The sequence below is a fragment of the Pyrgilauda ruficollis genome, unplaced genomic scaffold, assembly GCF_017590135.1.
Source record: "Pyrgilauda ruficollis isolate IOZ18807 unplaced genomic scaffold, ASM1759013v1 scaffold29, whole genome shotgun sequence".
In the NCBI taxonomy this organism is placed as follows: Eukaryota; Metazoa; Chordata; class Aves; order Passeriformes; family Passeridae; genus Pyrgilauda; species Pyrgilauda ruficollis.
In genome coordinates this window covers 15,126,645-15,145,083 of record NW_024524266.1, presented here as the reverse complement: position 1 = coordinate 15,145,083, position 18,439 = coordinate 15,126,645, and the positions used below count along the sequence as shown (strand labels likewise).

Genomic DNA, 18,439 nt, shown 5'->3' with positions numbered 1-18,439 from the left:
TCAGCAGAATTTCTTTTGTGCATTTTAGTATATAATCACTATTGATCATCAAGGAAATAGTAGAGGTAGAAAAAAAAGAAATCAAATAGCAACCTTGAAATTACATACTGTCAGAACCTCACCATGCCCTAAGTTACTCATTTGAGAGAGTTCAGTGTTGAACTGCGAGTGGTTGGAGCCATGCTAGGATACTTTCCAGAAGTGAGCACAAAAGTTGTGTAGGTGAAGTACAATAAGGACTTCTGATGCAGCACTGTGGTTGGGAAATGGATGGGAATAGGTTTTCACTTCAGGAAATAACCTGTTGTATACACTTTGTCTTTCTGACACTCGGTTTAGATTTGTCAAATATTTTTGTGGTTTTATAGTCACATAAAACTCATTACTAGTAATGCATGTGGCCACATGCATTAATAAAATATTTATTTTCATTAAGGCTGTAAAGGAAATTCTGTCCTGATTTTTCCAGATTGCCCCTTTGCAGTCAGTAAAAATCTTCTTGAGATAATTGTTAATACTGATTCTTACAATAAAGATATTGTGCTGTTGTCAAATTTAGGGCAAGGAAGGAAAGGAAGAAAATGGGGTAGAACAAGCGCATCCACACTAAGAAATAAGACACTGGGCTTTGAAATGTAGGAGGCACAGGACTTAGCTGTAAAGAACAATGTAAACTGAGGTGCTTCTGAAACTACTCAACTATGGGAAAAAAGAACTTTTGTCATTGTTACTAATTATTTAAAATTTCTGTGCTTCAGTTATATCAATAGTAAACATAGAGCCATGTTTGTTGCATCTATCTAGGTGTTTCCAATGTGTAGTTGCCACAATATGTAGAGCAATGACATGTAAAACATAAAGATTAGAGGCTCAGTTCAATAATATGCTATTATAATGGAGAAATGGAGAGTGCAGTAAGGACAGTTACATTACTTTCTTCTTGCAAAACTTACTTTTTTTACTCATATTAGATGTTCTTACTTAACTTTCAGGTTCTTTTTTTCACCTTTGCAGTAGCTTTTGGTCCACTTTTTTTTTTTTTTTTTTTTTTTTTTTTTTTTTTTTTTTTTTTAATTTATTGAATATTATTTATTGAGGTCCTTAAATTCAAGGTAGAAAATAGTGATTAATTTTTTCTTTAGTTTGCCAAAACTTGTGCAATTTCATTTTTCCGGAACAATTACTTTACGTGCCATTAGTTCTTCTATTTTGCTGTGTTTAGAACGTAAATTCTTATTTCTAGGCCTGTCTTCCTCATTCCAGGTAAGTGTGATAAAACTTTGAAAGAAATTGTTTTTCTCTATGCTGAACCCATTAACCCCAGCCAGCCGCTCACTCACCCCCCAACAGCAGGATCATGAAGAGAATCAGAAGGGTCAAAGCTGGAAAACTTCGAGATAAAGACAGTTTAATAGGGAAAGCAAAAGCTGCACGTGCAAGCAAAGCAAAACGAGGAATTCATTCAGTGCTTCCCATGGCTGGGCAGGTGTTCAGCCATCCCAGAGAGCAGGGCCCCATCACAGGTAACGGTGACTTGGGAAGACAAACCCCATCACTCAAACATCCTCCCCTTGCTCCTTCTTCCCCCCACTTTACACACTGAGCCATGGTGTCACACGGTCTGGAATATCCCCTTGGATAATTGGGGTCACCTGTCCCAGCTCTGTCTCCTCACAGCCCCCCAGGCACCCCCAGTCTCCTCACCAGTGTGGCTGTAGGAAAAGCAGAAAAGGCCTTGGCTCTGTGTAAGCTCTGCTCAGCAATAACAAAAACGTCTCTGTATGATCAACCCTGTGTTCAACACAAATCCAATACACAGCCCCATATTAGCCACTGGAAAGAAATGTAACTATCCCAGCTAAACTCAGCACAGTCCCATATATACACATTTTTTTTTTTTTTTTTTTTTTTTTTTTTTTTTTTTAATTTATTGAATATTATTTATTGAGGTCCTTAAATTCAAGGTAGAAAATAGTGATTAATTTTTTCTTTAGTTTGCCAAAACTTGTGCAATTTCATTTTTCCGGAACAATTACTTTACGTGCCATTAGTTCTTCTATTTTGCTGTGTTTAGAACATAAATTCTTATTTCTAGGCCTGTCTTCCTCATTCCAGGTAAGTGTGATAAAACTTTGAAAGAAATTGTTTTTCTCTATGCTGAACCCATTAACCCCAGCCAGCCGCTCACTCACCCCCCAACAGCAGGATCATGGAGAGAATCAGAAGGGTCAAAGCTGGAAAACTTCGAGATAAAGACAGTTTAATAGGGAAAGCAAAAGCTGCACCTGCAAGCAAAGCAAAACGAGGAATTCATTCAGTGCTTCCCATGCTTCCCATGGCTGGGCAGGTTTTCAGGCATCCCAGAGAGCAGGGTCCCATCACAGGTAACGGTGACTTGGGAAGACAAACCCCATCACTCAAACATCCTCCCCTTGCTCCTTCTTCCCCCCACTTTACACACTGAGCCATGATGTCACACGGTCTGGAATATCCCCTTGGATAATTGGGGTCACCTGTCCCAGCTCTGTCTCCTCCCAACCTCCCAGGCACCCCCAGTCTCCTCACCAGTGTGGCTGTAGGAAAAGCAGAAAAGGCCTTGGCTCTGTGTAAGCTCTGCTCAGCAATAACAAAAACGTCTCTGTATGATCAACCCTGTGTTCAACACAAATCCAATACACAGCCCCATATTAGCCACTGGAAAGAAATGTAACTATCCCAGCTAAACTCAGCACAGTCCCATATATACACATGGGGACCTTAAGGATTTTTTAAAGTCTTGACAGAAGAAATAGCCCTTCTAAAGACTGGTCAGAGTGTCAGCCTGAAAGAATTTTGGACTGAGATTCCTCACTGCTGTCTTATGAAACACTCTTAAATATATTGATAAACCAATTCCCAGTAGTACTCAGTCAGAAAAAGCCTTTTATATGTTCCACCAGTACCCTTGTACAAACCATCTATGATGTTCACAATTTAAAAGTTGTCAGTAGACAACTGTCCAACAAGATTTAGTAATAAATCTCTGACCCTTCTCATGTGCAGTCAGTAACTCATTAGCTGCAGCTGAAGGGGTTCATGGGTTTCTGAGGTCAGTTCTAACACAATAAGCACTCAAATTACATTTTCTAACTTTTTTGTTTGGCATAAATCTAAGTGGCATACATCTTTCATTCTAAAGAATGAACATGAACAAAATACATCCTTAAGAGACAGGGAGTTACGCTGTGGTTTTCATTTTGGAAGTGAACCTCATATTTTAAGTTTTAGAGCCTTGGGGTTTTTGTTATTCAAAAGTCGATCAAAAGGGGGCATCATTTAGAAATTACAAATGTAAAGTAATGAAGGGATTTTTATGTTACATTAAATTATATTGTCATAGTTATAAAAGCCTCTCTAATAAATTATTTATACATATTTTTATCCCAAGTAGTACTTCACTTTTTGGTATACTTTACCTTAGAATAGCCGAATTAATTGTGTAGATATCATGGTGTGTTTAACCACAAGTGAAGTACTTTTTTAATTGGGTTTGGTCAATCACTAGTGCAAGGAAACAACATTTATTTTCGGGGTTCTTTTTTTGGTGTTTTGTTTTGTTTTGTTTTGTTTAGATTACCTACTAAATTCCTGAACTCTTCAATTCTAGTCTGTAATAAAGCAAAAGTAAAAATATATATATGTACATATGTATATATAAAAAATTTATTGAGGGAGCTAAGCCAAGTATTTTCACGGGGAAACAGGGAATGTTTTTCATAGATTTGGAGCTTGGGCATTCATAGTCACTTGTGTAAATCGGCTCCTGGCATATCCTGAATGCAGTTTTCATTATGCAGCTTCATTGTCCTCTTGGGTGGGAGAATTGGTCATCATGGAATCCCAGGGCCGTGGTATCTGATGAGAAACTCAGTCTTGCTGCAAAAAGCACAGTCCCTGGAGGAGGACTGCTAAATATCTTACTTACATACTAACCTCGTGAGACATTATGGAAGCAATACATCTATAAATATTTTGATTTTTGATGATAGGAATTATCAGTATTTCTTATTAAAAGCAGCTCTTATGAAAAATTGATATAACTGTACATCCGGCTTTCCTTTGAAGCAGTGGGTTTTCATTCATTTCTTGTCTCACCCCTGCCAAAAAAAAAAAAACCAAAAAGCCCCCAAAACTACTCACACTAACGAGGAAACATAATAAAAACAAAAATGGGTGGGATTTTGTAGTTTGTGGGGTTTTTTTCATGGGCAGCTGACACAAACAAGCTGTTGTACTTCTGTCTGCAGTGTACCAAAATCTCCAGTGTGCCAAGAATCAGAAGATACAAATGTGTCTCGGAGTCAAAGGGGAAAGGAATGATTTGCAAGAAATAGGTGGCAGCTGTTGCCAGTGACTCTGTGGAAGGTGTTTAGGCAATCTTTGTCCCTAAGCCTCCAGCACAGCCCTTGAGCCCTGTGCTGCAGCCATAGCAGGGAGACTTTGCTCAAGCAGCTCACTTCTGTTATTCACCCTTCCTGAAGTCTACAGCCTCTCTGTTATTTCAAGTACACTCTAAAGCTTACATCAGAAATCCTCACCCAGAGAGGGCACAAAAATGAATTGGTTTGTGACCTGAGTGTACAGCTTCCTAAAATGAGGGGTTAGATTTGCTTCAGATTAAATTTAAGCATTTGCACCTTAAGCTACCCTTGCTGCTCTCTGATGGTGCTTTATGTGTTCCAGTTCTGTTTCTTCAGTTCCTTTTGCTTTTCCTTTGACTTAAACATGCTGCTATGTGTGCTTACTCAGTTCTTCTCCCTCGGCTTCAGCAGGGAATGCTGAAAGGTTTTCTTCTATCTCTCTAAACCTCAGCTGAGTCCATGGAAAGACCTTTATCCTTTCTTCTGGAAGAAGGAAAAACACTGATAGGTAGAGGTCTCTTTTCCCTGCTGGAGCATTTCTCATCGAGGTCTCTGGGCTGCACCGTTATGGAATCAGCCTTGCAGTGAGAGATGCAGTGTTGGAGCTACCAGTCAATGAATATTTCAACTGCTATCCAATTACTTGAGGAATCTCAGTTCCCTTTCCTAGAAGGACTGTGAATTTGAAATGCAGTGAAGAAGTGTTCAAGAAAATAATGCAATAATGTACACTGTGGACAGTGTACATTGCAAAAATAATATTTTTGTGCTAACAAAGCTCTGGGAATTATATGTGTGTATGTGTATATATATATATATACATGTGTGAATGAAAGGCTTATCCCTTCATGCACAGCACAGATTTTACTGTTTGTGGAGTTTGGGTTTGTTTGGGTTTTTTACTTAAATTGTGTCAAGCTTCAGCTGCTTGGACAGCTCTGTCTATTGGTGTTTTTATGCTACTATGGATGAGCCTGGTGCTGGATGCTAGCCAATGCTTATCAGTGATCTTAGTGATCCTTAAGTTTACAGAAATCCCTTTTCTTTCAAACAGAGGATAAAGCTCACTGTTATTTTATATTTACCATGAGCATACAAGAAAGTTGTTTAGCCCTTGCAGTTTGCTAATATTTGCCTTAATGAAATAACGTACTGCCATTAATTATATCTTGCAATAAATATTTAACTAATATTATTCTAGTCCCTAAAGGACTTGTTAATCAGAAAATCTTAAACCTTGTGTTAGTTTGTTAAGAATGAAGGTTTATTGCAGACACTTTTTCTCAAATGCGGTCCTATTTCATAAAGGTTTTTGAGACATGAAAAAAATTCCTTGCTGCATATACATTGAAACATGATGTGTGTCATAATGCCATACTGTGTGACTCAGAATAGTTTGGGTTCTTTTTTTTGAACTAAACTTCGATGCAATTGCAGTTTAGAAATACAGAAGTTTTCTGATATGATCAGTTCTAGAAGGATTTTAAAATCATTTTTTCCTCCCTTTAAAAAACAGAATTAAAAAAAAAAAAAAAAAGAAGACAAAGAAAAAACCTTTAAGTAATTCAGCTTTTGTTTTTCCTTTGTGTTTCTCCAGTTGAAAAGATACAGAGCCAGTGGGATGAAGTGCATGGATACCTCCAAAACCGGAGGCAACAGCTTCAAGAGATGCTGAAGGACTCAACACAGTGGCTGGAAGCTAAACGAGAAGCTGAGCAGGTTCTTGAACAAGCAAAAGCTAAGCTTGAGTCATGGAAAGAAATTTCCTACACCGTGGAAGCTTTGAAAAAGCAGAACACAGAACTTAAGGTCACTACTGAGTATTAAAATTTTTCCATTTTAGTTAATGAAGTCGTTAAAGAAAATATCTTCTAACTTATCCTTTAACTGTGGACAGTGTACATTGCAACAAGTCTTCCAAAGCAAATTAGAAAGAAATTGACATGCAAAGTCTAAAATATGTGTAGCATATTCCTTGAATATGAAATTGGTCTTAACAGTCATAACAAAGATCTGGCTGATCTCACAGGAGGAATACCTACCTGTTCAGCACAAGTATTTCACATCTGTTCAGCAGCCTCAGAGCACTGGTACTGCAGACTGGGAAATTCTGCAGTATTGGAATGGCTGTCCATGGCTGTCTGCACTGCTAATGAAGCTGTATATGTTTTCTGGAAGTAGTTGAGAAATCATGAAAAAAACCCCAACTATAGAAAACTAAATGGATATATTTTGAAAATCAAGCATTTCAGATTTGCCACAAGATAATCTCACCAGCTTCAACCTTGACAGGGTTATTAACTGAAAAAAAAAAAAACCTGAAATGGCTGCTTTTGTGATTTTAGCACACGTTGCCACATTATCATGCTTTGATGTGTTAAGTTATGTAGCTGAGCTGTACTTCAGGTAGAAAATATTCTGTTGCATCAGTTTTGAAGTTTGTGTAATAGAAACAGTCATACTTTGGTGAGATTCTTCACGAATCGATTTTGAGAACAGTCATTTAAGATTAATAATATCTCATTTTCTAGCTGGAGAAAACAAAGGTTGAAATCAACCAATTGATCAGCCTTTTAAGGTGACTCTTACCTCTATGGAAAAAGATTTACACAAGTATTTTGTGATATATTCTCCTCTCCTGCCTACCAGATTTTTGTAGGTTTTTTTAACTCCTACCACTCAATTTTTGGTTAAAGTTTGAGTACTTGGAGCAGTCCTATTTACACAGCTGAATGATAATGAACTGCTATGAAGCATTTGTAGGTTAAAGTCCTCATCAACTGGTTCTGCTGCCAGAGAAAATATATGTAGAACTTCATGATTGGTTCAGTTATCTCCATCACCAGTTAGAATTAAATGCAAACTCTGTTGGCGTTTTTGGTTGCTTTTTTTTTTCCTTTTGCTTGCCTGTAAGAAGCATAAAAATGTTCATCAGCCCATTGTTTTAGGGCTGAGGTGAGGTTAAGTTATCTCATTTAAGATTGTACCAAAAGGGTCATTGCTTGGGAAGGGTAGATTATGGTAAACAAGGGCAATCACTCACTAATATATTGGAAAGAGTTATAGATCATGTGTAGTGCTGTCATTCAGCATAGAGGACTCCCATTTGTCACTGTCTTCCTGCAGAGATACAGTCCTGGCTTCTGCTCAGTATTTGTTAAAAAAAGGAAAAGCTTCAACATAGTCAATGTCTCAACTCTGCACAGACTCAATTAACAAAAAAACAGTTCTGTGCAAACACTGTTTTATGTCATAGTATTGGAGTGTCTTATGTTTCAAAAACAAATTACTAAACCAGAAAATAATTGAAAATGTTGCTTTAGAAATGGATTTTTTGTCCACTTTTTTTACAAGAGTATATGAAGTTGAGATGAGGTCCATTTAAGAGTGTATGCTTCATGAAAAAACTATGGGGTTGTTTGAATCAACATTAACCATGAGAGAAATAAGAACATGCCATTCCTCTCCTTCATCCCCAGAGTTCTAGAGGAAGAATAATAGTGTACTTATTCACAGAAGACATCTTTATCTGTAAACAAAGATTGGAATGGTGACCTTTTGCCTCCAAAAGAATGCAGATTCTTTTGCCTCTTACCTTAGAAGCCCTGAAGATTCTTTTCCCTCTTACCTTACTTAGGCTGTCTCTATCCTCAGCCATTCCCACCACTTTGGATCCAATGAGATGGATGTGTTGTGTCAAGTTATAGACATTAACCTATAGTTTTAATTTCAGTGTCTCAGCTAGTCCATCTTAATTTGTGCCCTCCTGATGATATGAACATCAACAAGCTCTACTCTTCTGAGGTTGTTGACTTTCATTTATTTGGTTTTGCCTAGCCTTTCTTTCTCAAGTCTAGAAGAAATTAATTGCCTTAGAGAGTAGGAAGAAGGAGGGGTGGGGGGGATTTTTTTTTCCCCTCTCCTTTTCGCGTTTCTTCTGTGCCAGCCTTCCTAGAGGAATTATCTTTGTCTGACAGAAATTCTTATTGTGTCAAATCCTTCATCAAATTTTCTCAGATGTGACAGCATCAGCTGTTGTGTTCATGCTTGAAATAAGGGGTCATGAAGTCTAAGGAAAATGGATTTATTTTTTTTTTTTAGTTAGCAGCTTTATGTTTCTGCTGTACAGTATTATCTAAACTGAAGGACCTAGAAATACATCAAGTTCTCAAAATAAATGCTTTCCAGGCTTCTGTGCCAAACACATATATTTTGATTTTGTCCCCTGAAGATGTAGAGTAAGTAGGCTGTCTTTTGGCTTGCTGTTACACTGATGAAGAGGAAGCTGTAATTTCTATTCATTTGCTTTGAGGGAAAGAGAGAGGTCAGTGCAAGACATAATAAATTCTTCAGACTTATTAATTTTGTCAGCTTTGTATCTCAACACAGCTTGGTGTGAGAAAGTAGTCACCAAACGTTCTTCTGATTTGCTTGTTAAACATGGTAGGTCTGCCCAAAGACAGCTGAATCAATGTGTAAGTTCCCTTCTGCTCTAGGGGAACTTATAGTCAGTGCTTGTGTTGATGCATTTCTGTTAGGGTATCCTAATACATGAGTACATGATAAACTCAGTAATACCATTCTCTTGATTATTATTTTTTTACAATTCCAGAATAAAACAAAAAATCTGTAACTTGCTTGTACAAATGGCCAAATGGCCATTAATGTTTTAAAAAGAATTTTAAAATTTTATTTCTGACATTTAAAAGATAAAAGTAACTAGGTACTATAGCTAATAACTAAAATATTATTAATTTGAATTAGAAATTAATTCCAATTAATTTGCTGAGAATTACAGCATTTATTTTCATTCTGTTTTTTTTTTTTTAATTTGGTATTGGAGTATGAAATTGGTGTTAGGTGTGGGGAACCAAAATATGGCAATGTGGCCAATGAGAGTCTTTACCATTAAGCCCTGTTTTTTATTGTTCTTTAAGTGATGACTGCAGATGGTTAACTCAGCAGGCTGAAGGTTATAGGTGTATAAATAGTACACAATCACACCTCAACTCCTTGCATCAGCATGTCATCAGAACTTAAGCTGGTGTAAAACACTGTTTTCTTAATAGGATACTGAGCTTCTGTTTGAAAGAGGAGAAAAAAAATTAAAAAACCACCTAAACCCCAAAGCAAACCAAACTGGTAGGATTGCCTGTTCACTCCATGGCTCCTTGCTTTGGCAGGAGCTGGTGAGGCATCTTTTCTCCCTCTGTACAGCTTCATCTGGGATAGCCAAAGTGAAGAGAAGGAAGAATGAAGACAATTTTCATTCCTTTCCTTCATTGTCCACTTATTTTTTCATCTAAACAGGAAATTCAATAGCAGCCTGATTGCATGCCCTGCCCTGTTGGGACTCAAAAGGCCAGGCAGCCTTCCACTGGCAGAGCCCAGGGTGAGCTTTATGTCCTGAATTTGTGGATAAGGCTGAGGCTGCCTTTGATTGCCTTTGGCAGTTTCTTGCAGGGTAGTGACTTACTGGGGACTCTTTTGCCATTCCCTGTGTAGAACAAAATCAGTATTTTGTGGGTTTTTATTATTCCAGGGCTGACAGTGTACTGCTTTGATTTCAGTAAAACAATTAACAATTTAGTTTATGTTATTGACTGTGTTGCAAACACTGAATTAGAATTCCTTGATTAAAAAAATAAATTCTTTAAGTATATAAATAAAACATGCTACAGATATATAGAAAAAGGACAGAAAGACAGCCTGATTTTCCAGATTTGTGATATATACACAGCACTGGATGATGTTCTACATTCATATTGCTATATTTGAACTACTGTGCATCATTGATTTTGTTCCACTGGGCAATCCTAGGAAAAAATGAAGTGCAGCTCTGATTTCATTACTTGTTTTTAATCAGGGTCTCTTAATTGCACAGGCTTTATTCCTAATAACATCAACTAGTGTCTTCTAATTAAAAATTATAAATAAATTTATACCTAAGTAACATGAAAAATGCACAGCCTTAATTCTTTAAGCCTTTTAATAAACTCAGAAAATTCCAGTGATAACACGGGCAGAAAAAATAGAATACTTTGAAAAGAATGTCAGGAAGAAATTAGAGTAATATAGCAATTTCCTTTAAAGAACAAAAAAAACCCCATGGTCTTAAGTACCTAAAAGGTAAATGAGACCTAAATACATAAAAGGGAAAAGAGGAAAGAAAATATTGTAATTCTGAAGTATACACTGCAGTCATGGAGGAGGGCAGTTAATGGGGCTCTGTTGGGATAGACAGGTAAAACTTGTACCCCGCTTTGTTCTCAGTGTCTGCACACACAACGAAGTTGAAGCATGCACTCCTTAAAGCTGTTGAAAATCACACCAATTTCCAGTAAAACAGAAAATACAAATAGTTTCCATCACCACAGCTCTCTATATTCATAATTTCTTTCCTGAGTGATGACCTTGTGTTGTAGTGTCAGGAAGTTAATGGATTAATGTTGAAGTTAATGGTGAGAACAACACTTTTGGAAATAACCTTCTAATGGATCTTCCCATTTATTTTATTATAAAACAGGGTTTCAAATCTTTTAGAGGGTCAATTTTATTCACATGGATCTGGGCAAAAAGATCTTATTTTCAAAGTTTACAGATCATTAATTTACAATGCAGACAAAATGTTATGGTAACTTTTCTATATAAAGCAGTGAACAGTCAGTCTGCTGTGATTCTTTGGCTGAGAATAAAAATTACCTGCCTGTCTGTGTAATTTTAAACAAATAAAAAGGTAGGGTAAAATAAAGACAGACCTAAAGGTAGAATAGATACTTGCTATATAAGATCTACAAAACTGAAATTATAATTACTGTAGAATTTATTTACTATTTAGTATTTTGTATATATATTATATTTATGTAAATATTAAAATTTATATATTTATTCTATATCATTCTGGCAGGAAAATAGCTCAACTGGCAGACTGTTTCCAAAACAACCACCTGCCTGTATCTTCCTCAAAGAAATAGCAGTGTTTTCCACAAAATTATCACCTCTCCTGTCTAGATCGCCTTACTTAGCAAAGAGAATTTTCTTTAAAAAATTGTCTAGACAGCTTCATCTTAGGCAAGGTTAACCATAACCATGTTCAGGTGGTTTTCAGGATTAGGGGTTTGGTTAGGCTCCTCCTAATGTTTGATTGGTATAAACAGGATCCCTTGTTGAAAGCAGATAAACAAGGTGCTGTCTTAGTTCCTGAGGCTGTCTGGTGCTCAGTAACAGAGTGATCTGCCCTCTCATGAAGGAATAGCCCAGGAAATGGAAGAAATGCCTGTTTTCAGCTTTAAATTATAGATAGAACCTAGAGGTGCTGAAGTAGCCTTTTAACAGATAGGAGTTTGGGGGAAAAGATCGACCCCCCCCCCCCCCAAAAAAACAACTCCTTTTGGACTCTATTCAAAGAACAAGTGCTTTTTAGTCTGAGTCTTAATCAAAATCAGTTTACAGACCTTCTGAGATTAAAACCTTAATGCATGAATTATTTAACATTTATTTATTTTTTCTTAGATATTTAGACTCTTTCACTAGGGATTGCATGTAAGTTCAGCTCTATGTGAAGAATTCCTTATCTGAGTCAAAACAAGATTTCAAAAGGAATACTGCTTTGGGAGAATGAAGGAGGGGGAAAAAAAGCTATTTTTTCTTCACAGGCATTTCCCTATTTGTATATTAGAGCACAACAATAAAGACAGTTGAGTCTTACTGTTTGTTGTCAATAGCTTCAAATGTTTATATGCAACTTACTATTTCCATTTACAAATACAAACTGTTTTTCTACTTGTATTGTCCATTTTATTGGCTAGTTGGAATCTGTTTAGTACAAAAGTACAAGCAGGCAATCAATTAACTTTGCTCTTCCATTTTGTTGTTACACACTATGGATTAAATATGCAGCTTCAGTGCATTTATATGGAAATTTGCTCTGAGAGAAAGACTAACAGGAAAGATGCATGGGAGCTGCTGCTGGCTGAGTGACTCCTCTGGATTTCCTGGCTTGCTTCTGCAGTGAGGCAGCTGGCCTAGGTGGATGGAGAAAAAAAGGAGAGGAAAGGGGGAAACAAAGAATTATCAAAATTTTAAAAGCTTTTTAATATTAACCATAAATTAGCATAAAGATATGGATAGGTTTACCAGTAGTATTTTGCTGTATTGTAGATTTAGTGCTGTTCCAGTAGATGGCACTAATTACATAAACAATTTGCTAAAATGAACTGAATTTAAAAAAAAAAAATACCTGAAAGCACAGGTATTAATTGTCCAAATCAGTATTATTTCACAGTATAAAAAAGAAAATTAGTCAGAATATATGATTTCACTATATTCTCTCAGTATTCAATGTCACAAATAATCATATTTTCCATAATGCATAATAATGCATCCATCTATTTGTGTCTCAGAAAAGAATAGTCAACATTATAATCAGTGGTTATCAGTTTGAGCTGTCATGTTTTTTTACAGCATTTAGAAGTTGGTTTCTTGGTCCTCTCAGAGTTTAGAATTAGTCCTGTCATTTTCTGACTGAAAGAATTTAAAACACACAGAAAGACTGATTTTTATTTCCAGTAAATCTGTGGAAGTGGGTTTTTTTTTTTTTTCCTTCTTTTTATACAGACGTATAAGTTATTCAGCTCATTTTCTAATAACCATACAATGTATGTGATCATTTTATGCTGATCTTGAGATTATTCTTTCTTTCTTTCTCTTTTTACTTCAGCAATTTTCAAAAGAAATACGACAATGGCAAATAAATGTAGATGTGGCAAATGACCTGGCTCTTAAGCTGCTCCGTGATTATTCAGCAGATGACACCAGAAAGGTACAACTGATGACAGACAGTGTTAATGCATCGTGGGCTGCCATTAATAAAAGGTAGGATATAAATTCTGCTGTTAGATTTGTTGTTACCCTCCATTAACATTCATTGTCCAGCTGTGGTTGGAGAATACAGAAGATGCAACTTTTGCAAATGACAAGACTGTAGTGGTCACAACTCTTCTGCAGAATTTTTTGGAAATATGTCTTTGGAATAGGATTTAATTATAGCAAATAACATTTAGCTTCCTGCCGATTTTCCTCTGCTATAAACAGTTGCCAACTAACTTAAGCTGAGAGTTTATATTTCAAGTATTTAACATTGTTTCATATATCTGTACTATCTCCACATCACAACCACAATAGTGATTCTGACTCATAAACAAATCTGAAAATGACAGACATAGCCTTTGAAGCAGGTTCAAAGTAGAAATGTTATCCTGTATCTTTGAAGCAAATCTCTAGTCAAGAAAGTTTTTATTAAATCCTTGACCACATTCTTGATTACACTTCACAGCCTTTCAGTGTTTGGTTTAGATGCCAAATTCCTTATTAAAAGCAATTTTTTTTGCAACTTGCCAACAAATTGTGAATCATTCAATATGCAATCTACAAGATTATAACATATTGCAGTAGAAATTACTTTTTTTATAGTAGTGAAAGAGTTTTAAATCATTGCACATAAGATTAGATATGTAAAAATTATGTGAAGGTTGTTTTAATCAGTATCTTGGATTAAGCTTTATAGATTATAACTGAAACCATAAATTAATTAGATCTTAACATATTTTTAATTAAAGTCTATGAACAAGGCCAGAGAAGTCAGTTTAGCTAAATGTGCAGTAAATTCAGTAGATCTTGTGTAATTGTGGTTACTTAATTCACTGATGACTATGGAAGATTAATGTCACTTTTTGTTTAATTTGTTGTTCATATGAATGAGTCACTTTAGCAGCATTTTTCTGAAGCAAACTTACAACTGATTTAAGACCCTGTTTAAATGAGAGGAGGGATACTCTTGATGTCCACTAAAAGAAAGGCACACAATAATTTGAAAGCTTTTTGTTTTTAACTAAGCTGAGATTTTAGTATAAGCATTCCGTTTTTACCTGCTTGCATTTCTCCTGTAACAGTAATAGCCATTTTAGCTTCATTAGAAGTAGCCGTATTTTTCCAAAATTATGTTTTGCTCACTGTGGCCTGAGAAGGAGTTTGGGGAGTTCGGAGTCTATTGCTGGATGAGAAAGGCTGGGAGTTTAATGCTCAAAACCATCCCTCATGAGTAGATACAATCAGCAGCTCAAAAGGATTTGAAGTGAGAACCAAAGTGCTTTTGTCTGTATTTAGAACCACAGCCCCCTCTTGGTGAGGAGTCCAGGATATGATTGTAGCTGCTGTGGCTGCTCTGTATTAATTGTAGCTAAGGGGCCATTTCTAAACCTGTTGATGCCTCAGGCACAAGCCCAGGTGTGTCTAATGTTGCCCAAAGGCAAGAATTACCATTCTTGCATGGACTGCCAAGTACTAGGCTGAGAGAGAGTGCAATTTCTTCAAAACACATTCCTTGCAAGCTTCTATAAAATGTACAGACGTGTTAGATGAATTACTATAGTAAATGTTTTATGTCTAAGGAGAGACTTGCTTAGGTGACTGAGTTGACATTTCTCTATACAAAAGTATAGGAATAAATATGAGCTGTGAAATGAGTATCCTCGGTTTTTATTGTGTGACGTTGTTACATTTCTAATATATTTTTAATTTAATGTTTTGTATACAACTTTTGTAATACTTCTCATGATTTGGGAACTTGAAAAAGAAGCATTGCTGCACACAGTAGTTGATAAGCTTCTCTAAGGGCTGGATCACATTTTTGTTGGTCTTTTGTGAGACATTGATAAATATGGACATACTAAAATGGTGAGTCACCATAAGACTTTTACTTGGAAGATTTTCTGTGAATGTAGATTTTTAAGGTTTCTTTGAAGTCAAGCATTTTGCTCATGCAGCAGCTCCTGAGTGAGGTCTTGAAAAAATGTCCAAGATTTCTGGAGGGATTTAAAGCCATGTAGATGTGAGATGTAGGGACAAGGTTTAAAGGTGGCTTTGGAGGCATTGGATTAAGGGTTTGACTTGATGATCTCAGAGGTCTTTTCCAGCCTAAATGATTCTGTGATTCCTTTGTTAAAGAGCCCTATGAAAGGTGATAAAAATGAAGTTCACGAGCCTTTGGATGACTTAAATACCAATTTGTTCTGGTTTTTTTTTGGGGAGATTTCACTTTTGATTTTTTTCCCCTTCTCCTATGCTTCAACTCATCAGCTTCCAGTTATTGCATAGGAATATTAAAAAAAGGGGATGGTGTTATGGTTTTGGGGATCTACTGAACTGTAGGGGAATATTTACTCAGTAGAAAGAATACATGAATTGTTTTGTCATGGTCTTCATGAAAAGCTAGTTTCCACTCAGATATGTATGCAATGATTTCAGATATATCCGTGTGTGTTATTTTCATCTAGACAATGCATAGTACTCTGATGACTTGTTCACCTCACAGTGACAGTAGAAATAGATTCCAAATTACATTCTTGACCATTTCTACAGTATTTTACAAGCAGTTTTATCACTTTTTATGTACATCTTAAGTTCCAAGAGGAAACATTCAGCTGAACATTTTGTTTTCTCTCTCTATATTGCTAAGTTAAATGGCCTAAATATTTTGTGAATATTTTCTTTTAAAAATTTAAAGTAAGAGTTTTTTACATTGTTTTGAACTGGTTTTCCTTAAACCTGTCATTATATCAGAATTGTGTGTCAGTGTAAAAAAAATGTGAAACCTGCTTTTCCTTGAACCAGTTTACTAAGACAATAGGCAAGCAAGCAGTGGTAAAATTCCACTTTGTCTTTTGGTAATAGTTGCCAAAGCAAGTACTTCACTCATTAAGACAACATCTGTTAGCTTGTGTTTTGTTTTGCTTAAGTAGATTTGCAGCTGATTGCTGTGTGTTTACCCTTTGCCTTACTGTTGTATTTTAGAACATTGAGCTATAACCAGTATCTCTCTAAGCCCTTTAAGAGACAAACTGGTGAATGCTTGATGGTTGTTTCCCTTTTTTTCACTTGACACTTTTTAATTTTGCTTTTGTCTTTGATACTGCAAAATACACTAAAAAGCACATGAACTGATCACTTGGGCAAAAGCCAGACTGACTTGTAAACAGGCCTCTTCTTCTTTAGAAGCACTGGCTTTCCAACAAATTGCCATATTATTTAAGCTGAAGCACTTAAAGAGAAAGTAATATCTATTGCTTCCACTAACAAAAATAAATCTAACAGATGAACTGAAATCTTTTCAAGAGGGGAAAAAGGGCAATGATAGAAGCAACCATTAGAAATTTGCTACGTGAAAAAAATGTTTTATGGTGTTATGTTACTTCCTCCTTTTGTGGGCACAAACTTTTTATGTTTAATGCTATACAAAAATCTCAGCAGCTGCTTGTAGTTTTTCCTTTCCTGTGAATCCACTAATTGTGCTAAATATCAAACTAAAAATGGACTTAGATCTATCTTAAATGGAGTGTCTATAATGAAAATAATTGTCTAACATACTCTGAGAATTCTTTAGGATTCCATACCACCACTGTGTAATAGACATCTTCAAATATTCACATCACCCACCAATTCCTGTGGCCAAGCTCAATGGAGTTCAGGCCACACAGCAGGTGTTGGGAGCTTTCACTGCTCAAGATGCTTTTTTGGCTCCTGAGACGATATAGAAGACACACCACAATCTAGAAGAAAAGTATAACTAAAAAGTATAAAAAGTAACTTTCTTTTCCCCACTACAAGGTACGAACAGAGAAAAATCAGTGTAAGGAGAGGCAAGGAAATGGGTTTCTAAACCTGTTTGAAAGATCTGAGGTACCAGCTCCCATGTTTTACTAAGAATGGTGTTAATTCTCTAATTTAGGCAGTTGTATAAACACATTGATTTTGCATGTCAGCTGGACAGTATAAAATGTAATTGGCCAAACAAACTAAGGACATAATCAGTACAAAAGTATGATGCATATCTCCTTCATATGTAAATGCACAATAAAACAGTAATTCTAACTGTGAAAAGGTCATAATCTAGATTTGGTCTTTCAGCAGCAAACTATTCTTAATCAGCTGTTGCTTGTTATAAAGACACAAATATTAGAATGCAACCTTTATCTGTACATGAATTTTGTAAGTATAATTTTGTTACCTGCACAGAAAGAGCAGAATCATTCTGCTGTAGACAGGTTTTCTTAATATACTGTACCCTTCCTAACTACTTTACTTTATGTTACTTGTGGAAGTAATCACATTTGCTTTACAGTTGTATTGCATTCTGGGTAGAAAAACTGCATTTACACAGCAGCAGCAGCCAGAAGTGTAAATTTTGTTGAGTTATCCTGAAGATTCATAGTTGGTTCCAGTATCTAGACTGTATCTAGGAGCCATTTCTTGAAAGCTTATCTGCTCATTTTGGCTTGGGCTGTTCAAGTCAAGCAGCAAAGAATTCACAGTCTCCAAGCAAACTCATCCTTTCCCTTCCCATTCTCCTGCTGTTTTGAAGCTTGGTTTGCGTTCCTAAAATCTGTATAGTACCGTGAGTGTGAGCAGCTCCAAAAATTCTCTGTGCAGGCACACTTTGTGGCCATGGGAATATTGTTTACTTGAGAAGTCTGTTTACACATCTGTGCCTGCAGTTGTTGTCCTGGCTATAGAGCTGCATTCATGGGGGTGTGAGCAAGAAATCCTTGCAAATGTTACTTTAGATGAAGACGAAAAATGTCATTTGCTGATGCAATTTTATTTTTTCTCAAAAAAAAATACTATGATAATTTTCATTTTTATCATCCTGCTGTGGTGATTTATTGATTGGTTTTCAATATAATTTTGCCAGGCTCAAAGAAAGTAGACACAAGGAGAGACTGCTTCTTTGCAATGAACGTGTCATGCTGAAGCTTGTTATTTACACCAGCTTAGCAATGGATTCTAATTTAAAATTGCAAAGTCTGTTGGAAAATATTGTAATTGTGGGGCATTTATGTTGATGTTGATAATACATTTATCTTGGCTGCCCACACCATTTCAGGAAGAAGTTCTCAGTCTAGATGTTTGTCAGATGCTGCCTTTGAGAACTTCTCTTTGTATGAAAACTTTAAGGACTGAAATACTTTCACTCCATCAGTAAA

At 36.1% G+C, this 18,439-nt stretch overlaps 1 protein-coding gene across 8 annotated transcripts in view; it reads left to right on the top strand.

Moving 5' to 3' along the window:
- The window catches only part of DMD (dystrophin), a 1,148,466-nt gene that overhangs the window by 875,879 nt on the left and 254,148 nt on the right, over positions 1 to 18,439 (top strand). For all 8 annotated transcript variants that reach the window (XM_041472370.1, XM_041472371.1, XM_041472365.1 and 5 more), the window contains 2 exons: positions 5,998 to 6,209; positions 13,120 to 13,274. In XM_041472370.1, coding sequence (XP_041328304.1) covers positions 5,998 to 6,209; positions 13,120 to 13,274 — 367 coding nt within the window. The remainder of the gene's footprint in view (positions 1 to 5,997; positions 6,210 to 13,119; positions 13,275 to 18,439) is intronic.